The sequence below is a fragment of the Anguilla anguilla genome, chromosome 16 (genome assembly GCF_013347855.1).
Source record: "Anguilla anguilla isolate fAngAng1 chromosome 16, fAngAng1.pri, whole genome shotgun sequence".
Classification (NCBI taxonomy): Eukaryota; Metazoa; Chordata; class Actinopteri; order Anguilliformes; family Anguillidae; genus Anguilla; species Anguilla anguilla.
Window position 1 is genome coordinate 9,354,880 of NC_049216.1, and position 22,494 is coordinate 9,377,373.

Consider the following 22,494-nt stretch of genomic DNA (forward strand, 5'->3'; position numbering starts at 1 on the left):
GTTGAATTTGATTACATTGTTCTGACGTGTGTGCTTACTGGGAAAATGATCAAATCTTAATTTTATTGGGAAATGGGAAGAGGTATCCCCGGGTGCAGTTTCCCTGAAACACACTGCAACCATAGCTACAGTCAGCACACTGCGATACTGGAGCAACAGTCAGCACACTGTAACCATAGCTACAGTCAGCACACTGTAACAATAGTTGCAATTCACTTGTAGTGATTATCAACATTCTGCAGTATTAAAGCAACAGCCAGCATACTGTCAACATAACAAGAGTCAGGATTTGGTATCCACTGCTACGCTCGAAACACTGTAGGCACAAGAGGCACAGTTCACCTGCAGCTACAATGATTAACAGCAGCTATAGATACAATGTCACAGCAAGTGTACCCTGGATGGCTAAATACTATCACTATTAAAGCCTTAAAAGTCCAAGTATGGTGGACTTGGAAATGGACCCTCTATAGGGATGAAAGATCAGGTTAGAAAGAAGAGCAATGTGGGGCATTCATCAGGTGCTAGTAGGGAGAAATGAGGAGCATGTACACTCAACTCACACCTGGAGGGAACTGCCCGTCATTTCTTCAGATGGAACTTCATGGAAGATGGAGTCAACCACCTTTATTGACAGGTAGGAAACAAGATCAGGCATATTTTCAGCTTAATCATTTTTTGAATTGTTCAAAATACCAAGAAGGAAGCACATCTGTACCTCTGCCTCAGTGGCACCACACAGAGACCACAGTGACCACATACTGACGATACAGTGGCTGCACAATGACCATATAACGACCACACAGTGACCGCAGTGACCACATACTGACGATACAGTGACTGCACAATGACCATATAATGACCACACAGAGATGGCACAATGACCATTTAATGACCACACAGAGATGGCACAATGACCATTTAATGAGCACACAGTGACCGCAGTGAGAGCAATCTGAAATGTAGAGCACTACAGCCATGGGAGAAGCCTCCACTCGCCATGCTTTTAAGGAGAGGGGGAAGCGGCGGCGCTCGAACACCTGTCTCCAGATGAATCCCCAGTTATAGTCGTCAGACAGTCGCACTTAAATCTGCATTTTTAAGGCTGATTGTGGCAGCTCTAATGAAAGCCAATCAGCGCAGCCAGATTCTGAACCGCTGCCATTGTGTGATTCTGCATTAACATTCCCCACAGGGCACGGCAGGAGACCCACTTCAGCCTTAAACTAATCACATCTTTTCCTCCCGGCTCCTCCAAGGACTCATCTCTGACACTGGGGTGGGAGGGTGGTGGTGGGGGGGTGAGGGGGGGGGGAAGGTGGGCACATACTGACTGCCAATCTCCACACACACACACACACCCCCCCCATCCTCGCCCCACCCTCGCATGTTGCTACAATAAAAGAATAATGAGGAGAGGGGCTCCCAGGTGGCGTATCCAGCTGAGGTTAGGCTGCATTCAGACCAGATCCGGCAATGCGGGGAAAAACGGCCGTCCTCCCATTCATCTGAACGGGGTAGTGTGTTTAGGCTGCGGGAGTGGGGACCGCATGGGGTGCAGAAAAAAACCGCAGCGGCCGTGCGGGAAGAAGTAGAACCAGAATCAACTTTTGCCGTAACGCAACCTGACGTCACGCTGCGGTGGCCAATCACGTAAGCCGGCGATCGGAGCGGAAGACGCCCACGGGAAGAAGAGCCTTGTTTAAATTACCATGTAGCATTCCGCTGTTTACCGAGCAACTGTGTAGATATGGAAGAGAGACTGGAATATAGCTGAAACCGGGCGCTATCCAGGCAGAGTTCATGGACCAAACGATGATACTCTCCCAGTTGTGTCCTCGCTTGGTTTATTTCGTTTACCCAGCTTCGACGTCTGCGTCTGGCTTGCAATCTACGCTGCAAAACGATAGCAAGAAGCTTCCTTCGGTTTGTGTCCATTTGTTTGAGTTTGCGGACAGGAAATGGAGGGGGGGGGGGGTTAAAGTTCACAACATGACGTCACACAAATGGGCCATGTAGTGACACGCCCACACCTCCTCACAACCCTGTGGCAAGGTGCCGCATTGCCTGATCTGGTGTGAATGCAGCCTTAATGTTCACGACTGCAATGCTGAAGCTGTTCTCAGCTCAGCAGTACTGAGGCTCACGCTCCCAGCACACTGACTCTGATACAGTGATACTGGTCTGAGTGCAGGCATGTTGGGTTACAGTGATACTGGTTTGAGTGCAGGCATGCTGGGTTACAGTGATACTGGTCTGAGTGCAGGCATGTTGGGTTACAGTGATACTGGTCTGTGTGCAGGCATGTTGGGTTACAGTGATACTGGTCTGAGTGCAGGCATGTTGGGTTACAGTGATACTGGTCTGAGTGCAGGCATGTCGGGCAGGCTGTGTGGTGTAGAGAGAGATGAATGTGTTCATCTGTAAACTCTACATGGGGCAGCGGGGGGGGGGGGGGGCTCAAATTAAACCATTGCTGTTCTGAAGCTTCTTCTAAACTGCAGCCGTAAAATATCCCGAAAGTTCTGTTGGCACGCACTCTCTCTGTCTCCATCTCTGTCAAAAACACTACATACTAAACAAGAATGCCTGCCATTAAATGTCTGCATACTAAACAAGACTGCATGTGGTATTCAGTCAGCAGGCAAAGGAGACACACTAAATTTGTCTACGTACCAAACAAAAACACCTGCGCTCTACAGACTAAACAAAACCACCTACATTTCATACTAGGGTGAAGAACACAAAAGTACTTAATTCATCAGATTACTCTCGCTCGAATAAACTTCAGGTTCAAGCTGCTCAAAGCCTTTCATTTCACAGGGAACGTCTTTTTGAAAGACACTAAAAACACCCTGCCAACTGAAACCTCTTACTAGCGTTAATCACAACAAAGGAGACGATCTGGAAAAAAAAGAGGCGGTTAGAGAAGCTGAAACAAATGTCAGTATTTCTCCATCACATTAAAACAATTACTGGCATTTCACAGCCTTTACATACCTGCAGGCAATAAGTTCTCACATTACATAAGTCAAAGAGCACTACAATAGCATAATAAATACTCGCAAATGTACATTATATCACGGTAAACTAAGAACGTAAAAAGCATAACTACATCATGAGTGCGCATGAAATCATGCAAATTTTAAGGAATATAATTATAAAACAGGACTGACAAGACATCAAGCCTTAATCACAGCATGACTCAGGGGCTTCACTGTGCCCACACAGTGACGTGCGCTATCAATGGCGGTTTACGTCACAAACAGTGCCAGTGGATTAACATTTCCCCCTTTTAACGGATATCAACGAATGTCAGAGACAGAGAGTTTGTGAAAAAACAAAGAAGAAGTCACACTGAGATGGGAGGTGCAGCCTGTATATGATTCCCCGCCCCCCCCCCCATCTTCTCTACTTTCTGCATGTATAAAGCCTGAAATACCAAGGTTGGACTGTGGACTGTTCTGCCCAATGTTTAAAAAAAAAAAAAAAACCACACGTAACACCTGAAAACCAGCTGGGCTGACACAAAGTCATTTATATTCATGTCTTATGTGAATATTTCTGTTTGGAGGTCAGTCACCATTGGTTGGTAATGTTTATGGGAAATTTGTTTGTTTTAAAGCTTCAGTTACAAGGCTCCATTCAATCCCAATGGCTCAGCCAGTGTACAGGAGTATTAATTACTGTTCTGTTCCCTAAAGTGAATGGTGCTGAAGCACTAAAAATCTTTCCGTGTGCGCAGAGTTCACGCACAACCTGTCAGAAAAATTCTCTGGCCCCTCAGTGATCTGCTTACGGGCCAATCAGAGGTCAGCTCCCGGAGTCCGTGCTCAGTGAACTCCCTGACGTGGGCGCATAGATCAAACCAGCCTTTAAGAAACGGTATAGCCCCTTTAAGAAACGGTATAGCCCCTTTAAGAAACGGTATAGCCCCTTTAAGAAACGGTATAGCCCCTTTAAGAAACGGTATAGCCCCTTTAAGAAACGGTATAGCCCCTTTAAGAAACGGTATAGCACCTTTAAGAAACGGTATAGCAGTACCGAGACAGTGCAAAACAGAAACAAGAATCGAATTTTGGCTGTCACCCACTGATTGCACACTGTGAATGAGAAATCGATGGCAGGTAAAACAGAGCAAAACAATTGATGTGAATAAATTAGCCAACCAAGCCCACACCGCTACTGAGAAAATACATTTTTGCACACGCAACACTGAAGGCATAAATGAATCTATATCTATTTCTACATCAACTCCGAATGTTACAGAATGAAATAGCTACCCTAAAGGACTGGAGTTGGCTGAACTATTTGTTCACTGTCTCCTAATGATCCCATCCATCAAAAAGCCATCTGTACTCTGTGGAAGAGACTCAGGTGGCATTTCAGTTTGGGTCAAGTCAAAGCTGACAAATAACAAACAACATAAAAAAAAACGGTTTCAAATTATTTTAAGAATGTCAGTGCTGAAAAAGTATATTTTGCATTGTGAAATATCTATATCTCTCGTATGAATATTCATATTACAATGAGGAAATACCCCATAAAATGAACACTGAAGCATGCCCAGGGGATCTAAGGAAAGGAGCCTAAATTAGAAACCTAAATGACTAGACAGGCACACTGCCAGTCTCATTACGAGAGCCCCCAAGGGCATAAACCCATTTTTTGGAAATTATTTACAACATTATCAACATTATCAGTTAATCAACATCATTATTACGGACAAACAAAAAAGGCAAAAACCACAGTGTGGCGTTTCCTATTTCCCATCGTTTGCTGGTATTCAGTGCATTGTATTTTTTTATTTTTCAGAGCGTTCACAATCAAACTAAAATCACTCATTTCAATAGTCAGCCCATTAATGACAAAGAATGCTATGACTTCAGAAAACAGAAAGATGTAAAATGAGTAGTTCAGCAACAACTGTTTTGCTAAACAGTTTTGTGAAAAATGGAAACATCACAGTACATAATAATCACTTCACGGATGCTCTTGTTCAGAGCAACTTACAATAGTGGAGAACATCAGTGCCTGTGCCAGGAACACTAACCTGTGACAACACCAATAGGGCACAGAAAGCACGAACAAAAGAAGTGACATTCTAAACTAAAGTTAATTCCACTACACAGCTAACCGATCTTCTGACAGCTAAGACATTATCAAAAGAGAAAATCCAAAGAAAGAAAAAGGATTATTACGGATGGACAGGGAACCTATGGTGTAGTCTGAAGAGGTGGGTGTTCAGTCTGTGTCAGAAGTTGGGCAGGGTTGCTGCCATCCCAACTGCAAATGAGGAGCTCATTCCACCACCGAGGGGGAGGGAGGGGGGCAGAACAGACGGGAGATGTGCCCGGGACGACCATGGGGAGAGAGGAAGGGTCAGGCACCCAGAGGTAGCAGAACGAGTAGGGCCTGGTAATCTTTCCGAAGCCGTATCAAAGCTGTCCCTTGAGATGCCTGACAGGCCAGCACTGAGGTTGTGAGTTCGGTGTGAGCTGATATCGGTAGTCGGTCGGGGTAGGGACACGAGAAGGGGAGTGACATGGCTGAGCCTGGGGAGAATGTAGATCGGGTGGGCTGCAGCATTCTGGATGAGCTGCAGAGGTCCAGTGGTGGAGGCGGTCAGACCAGCAAGGAGGGAGCTGCAGCAGTCCAGATGGGAGATGACCAGCACCCAGACAAAGAGCTGGGCTGAACAGGTGGTGAGGAAGGAAGAGATTCTCCGGATTTCATACAGGAAGGATCTGCAAGTACCACTCTGAGCTTCCCGATGAAGCAGATGAAGAGGATGACACTGCAGTGCAGACCTGGGTCAAATACGTATTTGTTTTGGATTCAAATATTTTCTAAGCTTTACTGATCTTGTCTGGTGTATTGGAACCAATGAAATACTCACAAAAAGTGCAAACCCTGCCTCCTGGTCATATTGGCAGGCTCAATTACACTAGGCAAGATCAACAGAGCACAGAGAAGTATTTGAATTCAAAACAAATATGTATTTGACCCAGGTCTGTTGCAGTGCTATCCGGAATGAGGGAAAGGTCTAGCAGGGGGGAGAATTTGCTGGGAAGTAGAACATATCAGTTTTAGCCATGTTCAGTAGTGATGGTTTGCCATCCAGTTGGAGATGTCTGGTAAGCAAGCCGAGAAGTGTACTGAGACCAGTGTATCAGAAGAAAGGAAAAGTATATGTGCCATAAATTAAAGCATTAGGAACTAGCTAAAAAAATATGGAGAGAAACAGGGTAAACACGGACCAGCTCTATAAAGAGTTACTCAGTTTCTGAGGAAAAACTAAACCACAGGAATTGGTTATTTAAAACTCTCTTATCACCAGCCCAGTGCTTGATGAAAGACTACAGGGTGTCCAATCAGGAAATGCAGTACTGATGGTATTACAAAAGAGATCCCAAAAAAACTGTTCCATCGCATTTTGAGTATGGGTTACTAGGCCCTGATTACAGGAGTGAAGGAAGAATAGCCCCGATCTTTAAGAGCTGCAACATTAGTAGAGTTGACAAATAATAAAATCATAGATTTTTTTTTAATGGACACATTTTTTAATGCCCTGTGTGAGAGTCAAATTCGCTTTTTACTGGTCATTGTGTCACAAATTACTGTACATTTAACCCTTCATGTATATGTTTTCAGCATGTGCACTGGAAAAGATATGGTTTGCTTACACAGGGGAAACAATGTGTGTCCTTTCATTTCTCCAGGAAAATTTCCAAGTAAATAATGGACATTCAATCGAGGTTTCTCCGTGTTAGCAAGTTTCTGGGACTAAAAATGACGATGGATTTTGTTCGCTGGATTCTTGCCATGACAAGCATACTGACAATCGTTATTTGTGTCGTTGATGGATTTAAAAAATGCTAACAATGGACACAATGACAATCTGTTGTGTATATGATGTTTGAGTGACAATGATCCTGGATCCAGCCAACGGCTGCCACTGGCAGACCCGGTGAAGTGTGACAGATTAGGATTGCAGCCAATGGCAGCTGCCGACAGAGGCAGCGAGGTGTGACAGACACACAGAATACCCCTGATGGAAATGAAGAGGTTAACGACAGAGACAGTGATGACACTGGGGAAATGGGGAGAACATGCATGGACTCCATCAAAGAAAGGTATCATCCCAGAAACAAAATTATTAGTGTAGTGCTTGGAGTTGTTCAGATTCTGACACCAGGGGGACAGAAAGAAAGAGAGGGAGACTTAATTAATAAAACATTTCTCAGGATAATTCTGTTTATTAAATGCCTAAATCAGAGAGGGAGTGGGATGTCATGTAATCACACACAGCGAAATAATCTCTCATTTTCCTGCCGTCAGTTCATTTAATTACATCTCTCAGGAACACACCCGCTGACTGGGAAACGAAGTGGCGCAGGAGGTCGGTGGGGGGGTGAAGAAGAGCATCCGTAAACTTCCCCTCTTTTCCGTTCGCGCGTCTCTCAGCCTCCCCGACGGCCCCCGTCCCTGCTCCTCAACCGCGAAAAAAAACGGCGAGGGCGGGAGGCGGCGGATGAAAACGAGTTTATCGCGCGTGCGGCTCTCCCGTTTTCATAGGCTAATTAGACATTCCGCAGACAGGCAGGGGAGATGTCATTCTTAATGTTCCGTGTAAACCCAGCCAAGACATTACCCACGCTGCACCGCTAATTAATACATGCCATCAGAAAGCCTGCGGAATGAGAAAGAATTCTCATTCATTAAGCGACGGATGCATCTTGCGCCGATAAATTAATTTGGTGGTGAAAAGAAATGCCAAGGAATGGTCTGTAATTATCGTTCTTAGGTCAGTTTCACCGGGGAAAGTGACCGGTACTGATGAATGTTTAATTACAGGTCTTTCTCTAGTAAATTTGTTAACATTCCTTTGCCTAAATAAGGGACACCCCCGGGGGACCTGCCACTATAACGTTGCTGGGGAGGGGAAATGCTGTTTACATTTTTGACTGCAAGGTTGGGGGTACTCGCAAAATTAATTATCACTGCCGCGCTTGCTATCCGTACAAATTCAAATTACAAAGCACAGCACACCAAAACTGCAAGACCGAACGGCATCCCGAATGAAATACCGGCTGAAATACTGGGCACAATGGCCATCACAGAACAGTGTGCTTGCGTGCATGAGCAGGCGCAACCCCACAGTCCACAGTCAAATGGGAAAAAAAGCCCCAAAATACACTGCCGACATGATGTCATCTTTCTGCACAGATCAAAGCATGTCCCCTAGCAGCATCGTAGCGCCTGGTGTTCCAAACCTGACAGCCACTTTCACATGCAAGAGCAAAAAAATCCACACCATCCACACCTTAGAGAGAGAGGGTTCAGGACTGCATCCTACTTCTACACACGACAGTCCACAGGACAAACCCAACTACAGTATGGCAGGCCACAAGCCAAAAACGATGTGAGAATTTCTCACAGAAAAATGAGCCGAAGTCCTAAAACTAAAGCTGCTCAAATAATTCACGCAGCCCTTTTAAATTTTACTGCGTAAGTTGGCTCTTTTTAACAGGAGAAGCGGTTTAACCTGTGAGCACAGCACAGTCCTTCAGTCTGCCTGCGGATCGCCGCATTCAGTGGAACATACCGGCTCGCTGCGACGCAGCGTTTCAGAAGCGAGCGAAGACCGGCGGGGTCCGTCCGACTGTGTAACCAGAACAGACAGGTGTAAAATCACCTGTCAGGAGTCCAGTGGCAGAAGCGGTTTACGCTCTGGACCGTGATGCCAAAAGGCAGCACATATTCCAACCGATAACAACAACCTGTCTGAGAATATGCCATCTGTCAAGCCTCTTCAGCCACAGATGCTGTTTTTTTTTTTTAAATGCAGGCAAGCACATGCTGTTCATTCACTGTCCTGCTTAAGCATACACTAGCGATGCAGTGAAAACGTATTCACCCCTTCCTGATTTCAGTTCCAGGTGGTTTCAGATCTTTAGTAAAATGTAGTATTCAACAAAGGGAACCTGAGAACACAAAATGGATTTTTAAAATGATAATTTCACGTATTTATTGAAATGAAACTTGGGGATCATCCAGGTGCTTTTTCTGCAAATGTGAGATTGATGTTTCTCTTGGTTCGCTGTGGTTTCTGCCTTGCTACTCTCCCATGAATCTCATTTTTTCCCCACTCCCTTCCTTATTGTGGAGTCATGAACACTGACCTTAACTGAGTCTAGAGTGCCTAGCAGTTATTTGGATGTTCTTCTGGGAGCCTTAAAATGACTTTGGGGCGACATAGCTCAGGAGGTAAGAGTGGTTATCTGGCAGTTGGAGGGTTGCTGGTTCGATCCCCGCACTGGGCGTGTCGAAGTGTCCCTGAGCAAGACACTTTACCCCTAACTGCTCTGGGGGATGAGAGGCATCAATGGTAAAGCACTTTGGATAAAAGTGTTATATAAATGCAGTCCATTTACCATTTACTTTGCAACCCTGTCCAGACTGATAATTTTTTTCCTCAACTCTTCTGGAATTTCCTTTGATTGTAGCATGGTGTCTTTGTAGAAACTTTGTGGTGAATACTTCACTCTGATGGCAATGTACAATACGAATAAGGTTTAGATTCAACAGGACTGGCTGCATTCACACCTGGCTGTGTTCAATCTGCTGAATCTAATTATTAAATTTGGTTAATTATTGATTAACTAGGGCGCAATTACATTTTCATGTGAGCAATATGGGTGTTTGGCAAGTTTTTTCATAAAATACATTACATAAATGTGTTTTGAATTTACCCAGGTACCTTTTGTTGAATGTAACATTTTGTCAAAAGCTCTGAAGCCACTGTGTGACAGATACACAATGATAGAGGAAATCAGGAAGGGGACAAATACTTTTTCACGGCACAGCATACATAGGAAATAAACCCCCAGCTATGCGGCAGAGAGAAATGAGCTTCATTGAATGTCACGCAGGAAGTTTACTGTAAGATGAGAAAAAAAACCCCCCCAGTGATTACTCTGCCGCGTGTGTTGCCATGGGGAAGAGAGCCGTGTATGAGGAACAGATTTACATTAGGAATACATTTACATGCTTAATAATGGGACAGATCCGCGCATCATACGCTTAATCATTATAACACCTGCTTGAGTCGGGCGACGCTCGCAGAAGCAGGGACGCGAAATTAAGCGCGACACTGATTCAGCGGCGGGAGGAGGGCCTGGAGGAGGCGTGGGAGGAGCGAGGGAAGCAGGAGGCGCAGGGCCGAGAAACGCACCGGGGGCAGGAGCAGCAGCGAGAGACGCACCGGGGGCAGGAGCAGCAGCGAGAGACGCACCGGGGGCAGGAGCAGCAGCGGGAGACGCACCGGGGACAGGAGCAGCAGCGGGAGACGTGAGAGGAGCGCAGGAGCACCGGCGCGCCGACAGCAGCCTCCCGACCTTTGACCGCTGCAGAGGTTGCCGTGGCGACCGAGTCAGCGGGGCCACGTGACTCAGGCGGGGGGATGTGGACGCGGCGCGGCGGGGTAAAAATAGCAGCGCAGGTCGGCGTCTCCTGCTCGAGCCTGCCCGGCTTTGACAACTCAGCGGAACATTCTCCTCCCGGAGCGTACCGCCCGGGCTGGCTCCTGACCTCCCCGACCCCGCCCGCCCGCCCGCCCAGCCATTCCCCGGGGCTGTGCTCAGCCAAACAGTGCAGCCGAAATACCTGCTCTCTTCCTCAACAGTGATCCAGGCCGACGTGGCCGTGAGAAGACGACTGTACGAGAGGAGAGGAGCCCTGCGGCTAACTGAACCTCAACACTGAGCTAAAACAATAACCTACATAAACACACGCCGTCTTAATCGGAGAGTCACAGGGTCGGCTAGTTCTAAAGGTTATTCAGAATGTTATAGATCAGTTATACCCGATCATTACATAGTAGTCTAACCTCTCGCTCGATTTCTTGAGTCTTTCTTGCGGATTATTTTTAGATAAAACTGAAAACCAGAAGACTACAGCTCTCCGTGACCGAGGTTTCTGACCCGTGCGCTAGAACGTGGCTGTAGGAGGGAATTTGCCAATCACCAGTGGTGACGGGGTCTAAGGTTACCGTGGTTTCTGTAAACACGCCCCCGTATAGACTCCCGTGCGGCAGTGCTGTAAACAGGGCCTCTACTCAGCACTGCCGGTTCTGTGCCATAACCCTCCGAACCTCCGGTTAACATTCCCATCGTAACCCAGCTGACTGTCATTGAGGAACGACACAGCAGTCAACCTGGGAATCCAACATGCAAACTGCAACATTACCTGTTTCTGTAGAACTGTGTCGCTCCGCCATAGTTCTTCGTGATTCCACAGCTTTCGCTATGCACGGGCTCCAGTTTCCTTGATGTTATGGTGAAATGTGGAGGATACTGGCTCTGAGGGTTTGGGTGTTTTGGGGAGCTGGGGTGTTGCTTGTTTTGTCTACCTTTTGGACTAATTTACTCTCCGGGCATTTTTCCTGCTATGCTTTATTAAACATACAAACTGACTGTAGAAACTGAGGCGCAGTCACTGCGGACAGTGCACGTGCACCCCAATGATAAAAACAACACAGTCCGTTCACAGGAAACAGCAGGCCGGGCACCATGTCCGTCGAGTGCAAAAATACCATTAAACTTATTTTTTGAGTACTACTCCGTCAATGTAGGCAGTGTGGAGTAAGATAAGGGACGAGAAGACCAATTAAATTAAACGTAGCCTTTCAACGTCAGTCCACACAGCTATTGCAGTTATTACTGTCAAATGAAGGTTTATTGCATAAAAAACTGACCTATTGCTGTAAATTAAGCAGACGTGAGCAGAAGACGTCGACTGACAGATTAAATTAGAACAGCCTTCATTCTAACATTTCATCGGCGGGAAGGTTTCCATTCCGCCTAAGTGCAAGTTTAAGTAGCAGGTTTTATGGAAATCCACGGCAGAGACATTACTCTGAAAAAAAAAATTTCTGATGCAGGGCAAGTTTCCCGAACAGAAGCTTCGGGAGAGCAATTAAAATACATTCACCGCGCATTTGCCAGAGTTAACTTTTGATTTCAGAGGCATGGGCGGGCTGAAATTAGCCTACACAACACCGCCGCAACTGTATTTTTTATGTAATTTAGTTGTCAAATTCCACCTGCGCAAGCAAATCTCACTCCGCCTAGCGCTCGACGGACGTTTAAATGCTTCAACTGCAAACGACTGCAGCGACATCTAGCGCTACTAACGTACATTGCCCAATACAGCTTCGACGACCTGATGTGACATTATGTTATGTTTAGAATATAAGCATGCATTTCTTGATTATTTGAAAGCATAAATTATCGTAAGATGTGTTTCAGATATTTGCACCTTACAGCTGGAACAATCTGCAAAATAATTTTAAACTTGACAAATTAATTTAAATTGTGGACTTTAAACACGCAATTTATGACTCTGTGACCCAAGTATGCTCCTGCTATTAACCTCTTTTAACCTCTTCTCTAATTTTAATTATTGTTACACCTCTTTCTCATTCCACATTTGATGTTTGTACATTTTGTTAGGTGTAGGTCTTGTTGGGTAACTTAGTGTTTCATGTTAGGTCCCCCTTGCAAAAGAGATTTCAATCTCAATGGGGTTTTCCTGGTGAAATTAATCGTGAAGATCTAATATAAATATACATAGGTTATGTGCTGCAAAGCATGACGTATTTAGATTTTTAAATGGCAGTTTGCAGCTGCGCGCATTGTGTGAAGGCTAGGCTACTTCTTAAAAAAAGAAGCTTTCATTATAGGCTACAATTTCCGCTCTTCACCAGGGCGAATGGCCCCATATGTATAGAAATTGGCACATTAATGGGCTTTAGCCTGTAGTGTAGAATAATTCGTTTAATAAGACATATAAAACAACTATTTGCTGGTCATATAAAGTTCATCTTCATGTCTATTCAAGCTTTGACCGTAATTTTAAAAAAAATGCATCAGGGCTATATTAGCCAACCACAAATTTATGCTACGTCCTTTCATTTGCAGAGACACGTCACGGCACCGCTGGATTTAAATTGAATATCTGGTGAATTTTAGTGCTTCCTGGGATTCGCATTAGCCGCCTAACCTCCTCCAGCAGACAGCATCTCCGTGCGGCTTTGTTACGATTGAAACTGTTGCTTCGTAGGCCTGCTGAGTTGCTGGGCTAATGAGACAAAATAAGTGAAGCGCACATTTGAAATTGTAAGAGCCATTCGAAGACATTATTTTTTCCATACTTTAATCCTTGCCGCCAAAAATAACAGTAAACATGAGCAGCTTCACCAGTAGCCTACAGCCCACAGAAAACGGCGGCCGACAGTTGATTGGATAGTTTCTGTATAGTTGGGCCGATAAACTGATATTGTGCTTCTTAGGCTCTTTGCAAAATTATAAATGCCGTTTATGAAAAAAAAGACAACTGAATAGTCTCCATACAATGTGTACTGTATCATAGTTCTCCGCCTGTACAAAGTCGGGTACTCGGGACAGAGTATGTCTTCTGTGTATCAGCGTAGGCCATGCGCGTGCTTGCAATTCTGAAAACTATGAGACAGGACTCGACGGTGCCGAGTAAAATAAAACGTTTCCGCCTTTACAAGTCCTTCAGTACGCTTTATTTCTCCATGCATAGTTTGAACAAGAGTGTAGTGGAACTGATGTAGAAACAAAATAGAAAATAATTAAAAACTTGTTTAAACATGTCGTGTCACGAAATATTTTCGTGTAGGTCATATTAAACGTCCCAAATGCATTACCAGCCGTTGAGGGGGTTGTTTTGGACAGGGAAAGTGCCGCTAAAAGATAAATACGTTACAAAAGAGCCTCTAGACCTAAACACAGTGCAAAAAAGGTGATAAAGTTTTTTTTCAGCAGTCTATGTGCACGTGTGTGGATCTATATGCGTGTGCGGGTCTATGGGCACGTGTGTGGGTCTTTGTGCACCTCTGTGGGGTTATGTGCATGTGTGTGTGGGCTTGTGTGCACGTGTGCGGATTAAAACTTCAAACTGATAGTTTCCCTTCCCATTTCCCTTTTGCATAAAACTTCATGCCTAGAAAAAATAAACATAATCAGCAACACTGACTACAAACACTACTAAAACACACAAAAAAATCTTTCCAAAGCTAAAAATAAAACAAAACAAGTAACATTAAAAAAGGTAGTTTACATGAAATCAGTGAGGACCAAGAGATAAGTATTTTACCCCCAAAGAAACACAGGCTCGTGTACAGTCAAAATATGATCTTAACATACGACTGAATGCAAGCTCTTTCTTCACAAGCTAAGTTTGGAGAGTTAGTGTTCATGATGAACTCACCAAATTGTGCGTGAAGAAAAAAATTCTTACTCATATTTGTGAGTCCAAGTTAAGGACTTATGTTGACGTAATCCCTGCCACAGAAGGGAAATCTGTTCGCTCCCAATCCTGGTTTAAAGAATAAAAAATACCCTTAGCACTCCTACAATCATGGGACACAATTCAATTTTTCAATTCAGTGATACCACCAGTGTCTGAACGAACTTTTACATTATATAATTCGGATATACCTAAGCAATGCAGTCCCTGTAGGAGAGATCTTGCCACTAGGGGGCGGTGTTTCCCCATCCCACACCACAACATTGACGGAGACAAAAAAAAAATGAACTCTACATTGGCACATAATGCTCGGGCTAATCAGAAATGAAATAGTGAAATAAAGCTTGCGGACTGCGTAGGATCCAAACACCACGCCCGGATACGGGACATGCCAGGAACCCCGGGACAGAGGGCCCAGGTGGGCACGCTAACGAGCGCGCAGGTAGATTTCATCGTTTAGTGTCATTAAAGACCTGACCCCTGTCTCGAGTTGCCATAGTAACGGCACCGGGAGCGACAGGATGCGCTGAGTAACGGCCCCCCCAGAAGGCGAAGCCACGGTGAGCCCCGCCCTCGGACACGCCCGCCGGCACGGGCTCATTGGCAGCCGGGGAGCTGCTGGGCGGGACGCGGCTGGCCTGTCACCGGGCGGAGCAGAGCCGGGGGAGGGGCGGGCCTTCACTTGACGTGCTCCGCGCTGTGGGAGGAGCAGTAGTACTTCTTGTGGGCGACGAAGGTGGAGAGGCTGCTGAATCGGATGTTACAGAGCCGGCAGAAGCGGGACGTCCCGTTCGGCAGGGGGGAGACCTGTGCCGCTTTCGGGGACGTGTGGGCGGGGACGTGGGCAAGGGCGGGCGTGTTCTGCGGCGGGTTCCGTCCCGCCTCCTTTGTGACCTCGGCCACGGGCGAGACAGCCGGAGGGGGAGTGGGCGGGGCGAGGCGGGGGCTTCCGTTCAGCAGGGGGGACGAGGGGGCGGAGCTCCCGTTGGCGGCGTCCGGGCGGGGCTTGAGGGCGGGGCTGGCCTGAGGGGGCGGAGCCTCGCTCCGGCCCGGCGAGTGGCTGCCGGGAGGCGGTCCGCAGGGCAGGCGGGTCAGAACCAGGCCGTGCGCAGTTCTGAAGTGATCCACCAGGTCCCCCGCAACGGTGCCCCCTGGAGGGCAGTAGGGGCAGGTCAGCGGGGGGCAGCTGGGAGGGCTGGAGTGCGGAGATGACCCCTTTGACCCCGGCGTGGGCGGGCTGTGGCCGGGCGATCGCGTGCGGGCGGGGGGCGGGTCCGGCCGGTCCGAGGGGCCGGGTCTGGGGGGGGCGAGGGTGCGAGGCTGCAGGGGGGGGCGCTGCAGCGGGACGGGGCAGTAGTACGCCTTGTGCGCCAGGTAGTTCTCTATGCTGTTGAAGCTTATGCTGCAGGCCGTGCACTTGTGGTAGTCGCTCAGGACGGGGGCGGGGGGCGCGGGGGGCCCCACCGGCTCTTGCGGGCGGGGCCTCTTGCGCAGGTCGACGGGGCCGTCCCCCTCGGGGCGGGGCGAGGGGGTGGAGCCGAGCCCCGGGGGCGGGGCGAGGGCGGGCTCGGGAGCGGGGGCGGAGCCGGCCAGGGCGCGCCCGCGGGCCGCGTGGATCTCGTACATCTTCTTGCGCTTGCGCGTGCGGACGGGCTGCGGCGGGAAGCCGCCGTTGCCGGCGGGGGCCCGCTGGTTGCCGGGGGCCGGGCGGCGCCAGGCGCAGTAGAAGCGCTTGTGCACGGCGTAGTTCTCGCGGCGGCTGAAGCGGATGTTGCACGCCCGGCAGAAGGTGGCGTCGGGGTCGCCGGCGTCCTCGCCCGAGCCGCCCGGGCTCTGGCTGCCCTCGCTCGCCTCGCTCGCCCGCCCGCCGCTCTCGCCCTCCGAGCCCGAGGCCTCCCTGAGCCCCACCCCCTCGGCCTTCGCCTCCGCGGGCTTCCCGTCCGAGGCGGCGCGCGGGGCCGGGGCCCCGGGGGAGGGGCCGAGCCCGAGGGCGGGAGGGGACGGCTCCGCCCGCTCCTTCGGCTGAGACGCGGCGGCGGCGGCGGCGGGCGTGGCTGCGGGCGTGTCCCCGTGCTGGTGCCGGCCGGAGCAGTACAGCCGCTTGTGGACGTAGAAGTTGTTGACGTTGTTGAAAGTGATGTCGCACTCGAAGCACGTCGCCCCCTTGTGGACGGGCCGGGCTGGGGCGGGGCCGACGGGCGCAGTCGGGGTGTGGCTCTGCCTCAGGCGGGCGTGAACCATCTCGGTCATCTTAGCCAAAATCTCGGAGGCCTGGGGCGGGGGGGCCGCCCCTCCCTGCGGCTCCGGGCTGGAGCCGGGCGTGGCACTGGCGGGCTCCGCCTTCACCTGCGCTGTGGGCGGGGCCTGGGGGGAGGGGCTTCGGGAGGGGGGAGGAGCCTCGTTTTCCGCGTCGGACTGCGGCTCCTCTTTAACGCGCACGCTGGGCGGGGCGGGCGACACGTCGGCCCCCAGGGGGGCGGAGTCAGGGCTGGCAGAGGAGGAGGGGCTCTGCCGGGGGGCGGGGCTCATTACCTTCAGGTGCGTCTGCACGTGCTGCTGGAGCAGCGCCAGAGTGTCCGCGGGGAAACCGCACACCTGGCACTTCAGCACTACCCCACAGTCCTCACCCAGCCCTGCCAGAACAGCATCACTGTTACTCTTACTATTATCATTATTATTATTATTATTATTATTATGAATACTATTACTATTACTATTATTATTATTATTATTATTATTATTATTATTATTATTATTAATGCTATTACTGTTATTATTATTATTATTATTATTATTATTATTATTATTATTATTATTAATAATATTACTATTATTATTATTATTAGTCCTGAGGACAAGCTTATATATGGTCAAGAGGGATTGTATGTACAGAACACATATTCTACAGCACAGGTGTGAAAGTGCAGTTCTGGAGGGCCGCAGTGTCTTCTGGTTTTGGGGTGTTCTCGGCACCAGTGTTCCATTTAAGTCACTGATTGGCTAAGAAATCCACACACCTTGTTCTCAAGGCCTTCACTGACACTGCGGCGCCCCCTTGTGATTCAGTCTGACACCCCCGTTCTACAGTAACCAGCCATGGCATTTCATTGAAAAGCATGAAATCAGTTATCTCATATTCTCCATAAAACATGAGGGGAAATTAACTGATTAATCAACTTTTCAGACTTTTTCCAAACTCTTTCGCTGTTGGTTACCCAAAATGCATTGGGCCCGAACAGGGCCGACACCCAGCATGCCGTGCGGTTACCTGCGCTCAGCAGCAGCGGCGGCAGGCCGGGGCCAGGGGAGGCCCCCTCGCTGCGGGCCCCCGGTCGGTACGCCATGTGGTGGGTGAGCAGGTGGCCGTGGAGCAGGTCGGGCGTGGCGGGGGCGAAGCCGCAGGCGGGGCAGGCGCCGCCGCGCGCGTCCGTGTGCACCTGTAGGTGGCGCTCACAGCTGGGTTTGGAGCTGAACGCCGACAGGCAGATCAGACACAGGAAGGGACGCTCACCTGAGACACAGAGACAGACACACACACACACACAGACACACACACACACAGACACACACACACACACACACAGACAGACAGGGCCAGACACACGCATGCGCACACACACAGACACACACACACAGACAAAAACAAAAACATACAGAGAGAATATTAACAAACTGCATGGGCTGGCCCTTAGACAGCTGTTGGACACTTAAGGTAAAGGCCTAAATAGCCTTAATAGACCATTGTGGATGTGGAACCCAGAAGTAAATGTTGTGCACATAAAACACATTTCAACATGCACTTTATAATGAAGCTGTGATGGAACACCTCAATGGAACTCTACAGTGTGACCTGCCAATGGAAACTCAGTGAGGTGACATATGCGGGCGTATATGTGCTGATATCATGATGACAAGATGGTCACATGACGCGAGGGCGCGAGGGCTCACCGCTGCGCGTGCGCGCGGGCGTCTCCAGGGCGCTGGCGCTGGGGCAGCTCTTGGCGCAGCGGGGCGGGGGGCGGACGCGCTCCTCAGGGTGCTCCGGCGGGGGCGAGGCGGGCGAGGGGGGCGAGGCGGGCGAGGCGGGCGACTGCTTCCGGCTGGCGCAGTAGAACTGCAGGTGGGCCTGCAGGTTCCGCTCGCTCCGGTACCAGATCCCGCAGGCCTTGCACGGGAAGACATCCTCTGGACCAATCACACGAGGGCACGCACATGAGAAAACCAATCACAGTGCAGCGTGGACACGAGGGAACTAATAACAGAGCAGGCACAGTGTAGGAGGAAGCAATAAAGTATTTTCACCAGCAGGAGGATGAGGCATCCCTTTCAGAAACACTGATGCGAATATTCATCACATGCCAACATCTGATTTAGTACCTGTCCTATATCTTACATTACATTACAGGCATTTAGCAGATGCTCTTATCCAGAGCAATTTACACTTAAACTTCTACATAGCATTTACATTAGATTAATTTATATGAAATATACAATAATAATAATAATAATAATAATAATAATATCTCACTTCAGTTTCCAAATTTTTACATCAGAGGTTCCCAACCCTGTTCCTGGAGATCTACCATCCAGTATGTTTTCACTCCAACCCTAGCAAAGCCACACCTCATTCAACAGCCAGAGATCTCGTTGACCTGCTAATTAATAGAGTCACATGAGTCAAATTAGGGTCGGAATGAAAACCTACAGGACGGTACATCTCCAGGTATAGGGCTGGGAACCACAGCTTTAGATAACATCTGACATTTAATTTGTAACTGTAATTAATGCCTCAGGCTGTAAGTCTGCATGGTCAAGGGTGTCTGTTAAATGTCCCGGCAAGAATACCAGCGCATTTATAATAATAACGACAACACCACCACTGTTACTGCCACTACTGCGACAGTTACTAATAACGGCGGTGATAAAAAAAAGGATGATACAAATAACTGAATAAATCAAATAATTAATTCCACTGCTGCGGCCTACTGCCCCGCCACCATATCACACCGATATGGAGCAGCGTGATCACCTGATAGCACAATGACGAGCGCTTCCGCAATCATGCTAGCGTCGCCATGACAACGGGCGCACAGAGGGCTGTGAGAGAGAGGGAGAGAGAGAGAGCGAGAGAGAGGGGGGTTGTGAGAGAGCGAGAGGGAGCTGTGTGAGAGAGAGAGAGAGAGAGGGGGGCTGGGAAAGTAAGAGAGAGTGAGAGAGAGAAATGGAGAGAGAGTGAGGGGGAGAGAGAGAGAGAGTGAGAGAGGGGCTGGGTAATCGCGGTGATCTGGTGTCGGGGGCGGCTGTCCTGGGCTGCTCAGATAAGCACGTCTCTGGGATGTAATTACCTGGCTGAGCGAGGGGACGGGAACGTGAACGATGGGCTTTTATTCTGGCGGGTTAATTTACGGCAACTCATCAACCTTTCGTCCCGGCACTTTAATTAAGACTCTTATTCTGGCCTGACTGTCGAACGCGATAAAGTTGAATATTCTGACATCTGCAGAATGCAATGATGACTCTTACTCTGACATCTGCGGAATTCAATAAAGACTCTTATTGTGACATCTGCTGAATTCGATGAAGACTCTTATTGTGACATCTGTAGAATACTCTTATTGTGGCATGACTGTGGAACATGGTGAAGACTTATGGTGACATGAATGTAAACATTGTAAAGACGCTTACAGAGGTGGAAGTCTGAACAATGTGGATTCTTTTGGAGATACAATGAAGACTCTCATCCTTATGTCAGCACGGATGATAAAGATGATGAAGAAAGGATGAAGGTTCTAAGTGAAGTGCAGCTGTGGGCACTTTCTGCCATATATTCCAGGAGAGCAGCTTAAAAAACAAAATACACTCTATGGCCTGAGGCAAGAGTGTGTGGCTCTCTGTCTATACGCGATACATCAAGTCTCGTACAAAGTCAACAGGGAAATCTCAGAATGTTGCTATTAAAGGAAAATATCCCTTAATGGTTACAGTAATCTGCTTCACCAGACCTTTAAACCTAATCATACAAGCATCTGTCCAAGCACACACTCACATGCGCACGCACACGCGCACACGCACACACACACACACAGGGCTGGAGACTCACTGTTGATGATGGCGGTGGCCAGGATGGCAGCCATGCCGGCCTGCTGGGGGAGGAGGTGGATCTCAGGGTGTGGGGGCTCAGGCTCCTCCTCCTTCACTGGTGCATTGTGGGTCTCAGTGGGCGTGGGCTCCGGCAGCCTGGCCAACAAGCTGTCGCCCGCTTGGACTGCCTTAGTGACCTTACAGTACAGCTCCTCACCTGGGGAGGGACAGGGCACGGTGTGGGCGGGGCTCTGGGAGCGTGAAGAGTGTAGTGTGTGCGGGTGTGGTTCAGTAGGGGTGTGGTTTGGGGGGGGGGGGGGGGGGGGGGGGTAAATACCTTGACTGTAGATGGTGCAGTTGGCCTCTGAGTGGTTGGAGGTAACAGGAAGTCTCTTCAACCAGAGCTCTGTGTCTGTGCCAGTTAGAGTCAAGCCCGCTACCTGTGAACACACACACACTTAAGAGTAAGTCCAGGTACCTGTTCTCTCTCTCTCACTCTCTCACTCACTCTCACACACTCACACACTCACTCTTCCTCTAAGGGTCATCACAACCGGCACAACCTGACCAGGGAGGGAGCAGACACCTCTAACAGAATTCACTGGGCCGCGATGAAAAAGCAAAGATGCTAACTCAGCGTGAGCACCTCCTTCACTGGAAATGCCTCTGCAGCCTGTGCAGTGCGTCACTCTGTTCCAGACCCAGGCTGGTCTCATCAGCCATCTATTCAGACATCAAAAACCACTGATTCACAGGAAATGTGCCATGGTCATTCTTACATATACACACCTGTGAGTACTAGCACACTAGGAAGCTTGAGGTTTGCTAGCAAAACACGGTATTTCAATATCTGAAAAGCCGTAGTTTGTAAAATTACAAAAGCATAAAAAAACGTTGTTGAGTTTTCCATTGATTACTGGTTTTGCTTTAGAAATATGTATTATATACACGTATCATCATTAACCCTTTGAAGAGTAGGTTTTATGGAATGCTCTTTCAAAATTCAAAAGTCAGTGTTCTAGAACCTCTGCACTTACTTCAATTGCCAGTAGTGATTGTTACATCGGCATTGGAATGTTCAGTTCACAACATTCTAATCACATATTTGTGATCTTATACCTTAAAGTGTTGAAATGTTTTAAATTGAGAAAAGAATTGGGGGAGACAGACATCTAATTCTCTCCACGTGGCTTGGACTATCCAGTCTGTTACAGGAAGCAGGAAGTGGGCTTGACAGGAAGCAGGAAGTGTAGGTGAATTAGGTGGGGTCCTCTCCTGTGTGAGATATGAAGGAATCCTACAGCTCCACAGGAAATGAGGGGGGCGACTCCACCACGCTGGGAGTTATGTGTCTGTGGTGCCCTGCCCTGGACCTCCACTAGAGGGCAGCAGCCAGTCATCCGAAACCACGGCTCTCAGTACTGTGTGGTCAGGGGGGCGGGGCTTCATATTAAACCGAAAACCAAAAGAAAAAGAAATCCACAGACCTGAAAGTATGAACCCCTCCAGTCCAAAAGACCAGAGAATATAAATATATAAACCGTGCTGTTCCCTGCGACTGAGGGGAAGAGGGGAGCTGGGGCGAGCCTGTGGAGGGCCGGGGGTTAAGGTTCAGTCTGTGGGCTGGCCGTGTTGTGTTTCATGGGGGGACACGCACTGATGGGGAGATAACTCTCCCGTTGTTTTAATTTGAAACCCGATCTTCGGCCACGAGCACCGTGAGTTGCCGCTAATTTGAGTCAGGCTCATATAATGAGACTCCGGATTGTTATTTAAAGATGAAAGGGGGGGGGGGTGTGGGTCTGACTGGCTTTGGACATAGTAATATACAAGGGAGAAACACACACACACACTCTCACACACACACACAAACACATACACACATATGCACACGCATACACATACACACACACACACACACACACACAAACACATACACACATATGCATACGCATACACACACACACACACACACACACACAAACACATACATGCAGAAACACTCACTGACTTGCACAAGCTTACGGACAATCTATACGGACACCTGAATGAAACATTCAAGTGCACGCCTGCATT

General features: G+C 48.6%; 1 protein-coding gene across 1 annotated transcript in view; it reads right to left on the reverse strand.

Annotated features, from left to right (window-relative positions):
• Positions 1-11,906: 11,906 nt before the first annotated feature.
• LOC118215609 (zinc finger protein ZFPM1-like) overlaps positions 11,907-22,494 on the reverse strand; it is a 45,236-nt gene continuing 34,648 nt past the window's right edge. The window contains exons 5-9 of the mRNA XM_035396507.1: positions 20,756-20,858; positions 20,438-20,635; positions 18,286-18,522; positions 17,606-17,848; positions 11,907-16,970 (exon numbers count right to left, since the gene is read on the reverse strand). Of these exons, the coding sequence (XP_035252398.1) occupies positions 15,016-16,970; positions 17,606-17,848; positions 18,286-18,522; positions 20,438-20,635; positions 20,756-20,858 (2,736 nt within the window). The 3' untranslated portion in view covers positions 11,907-15,015. The remainder of the gene's footprint in view (positions 16,971-17,605; positions 17,849-18,285; positions 18,523-20,437; positions 20,636-20,755; positions 20,859-22,494) is intronic.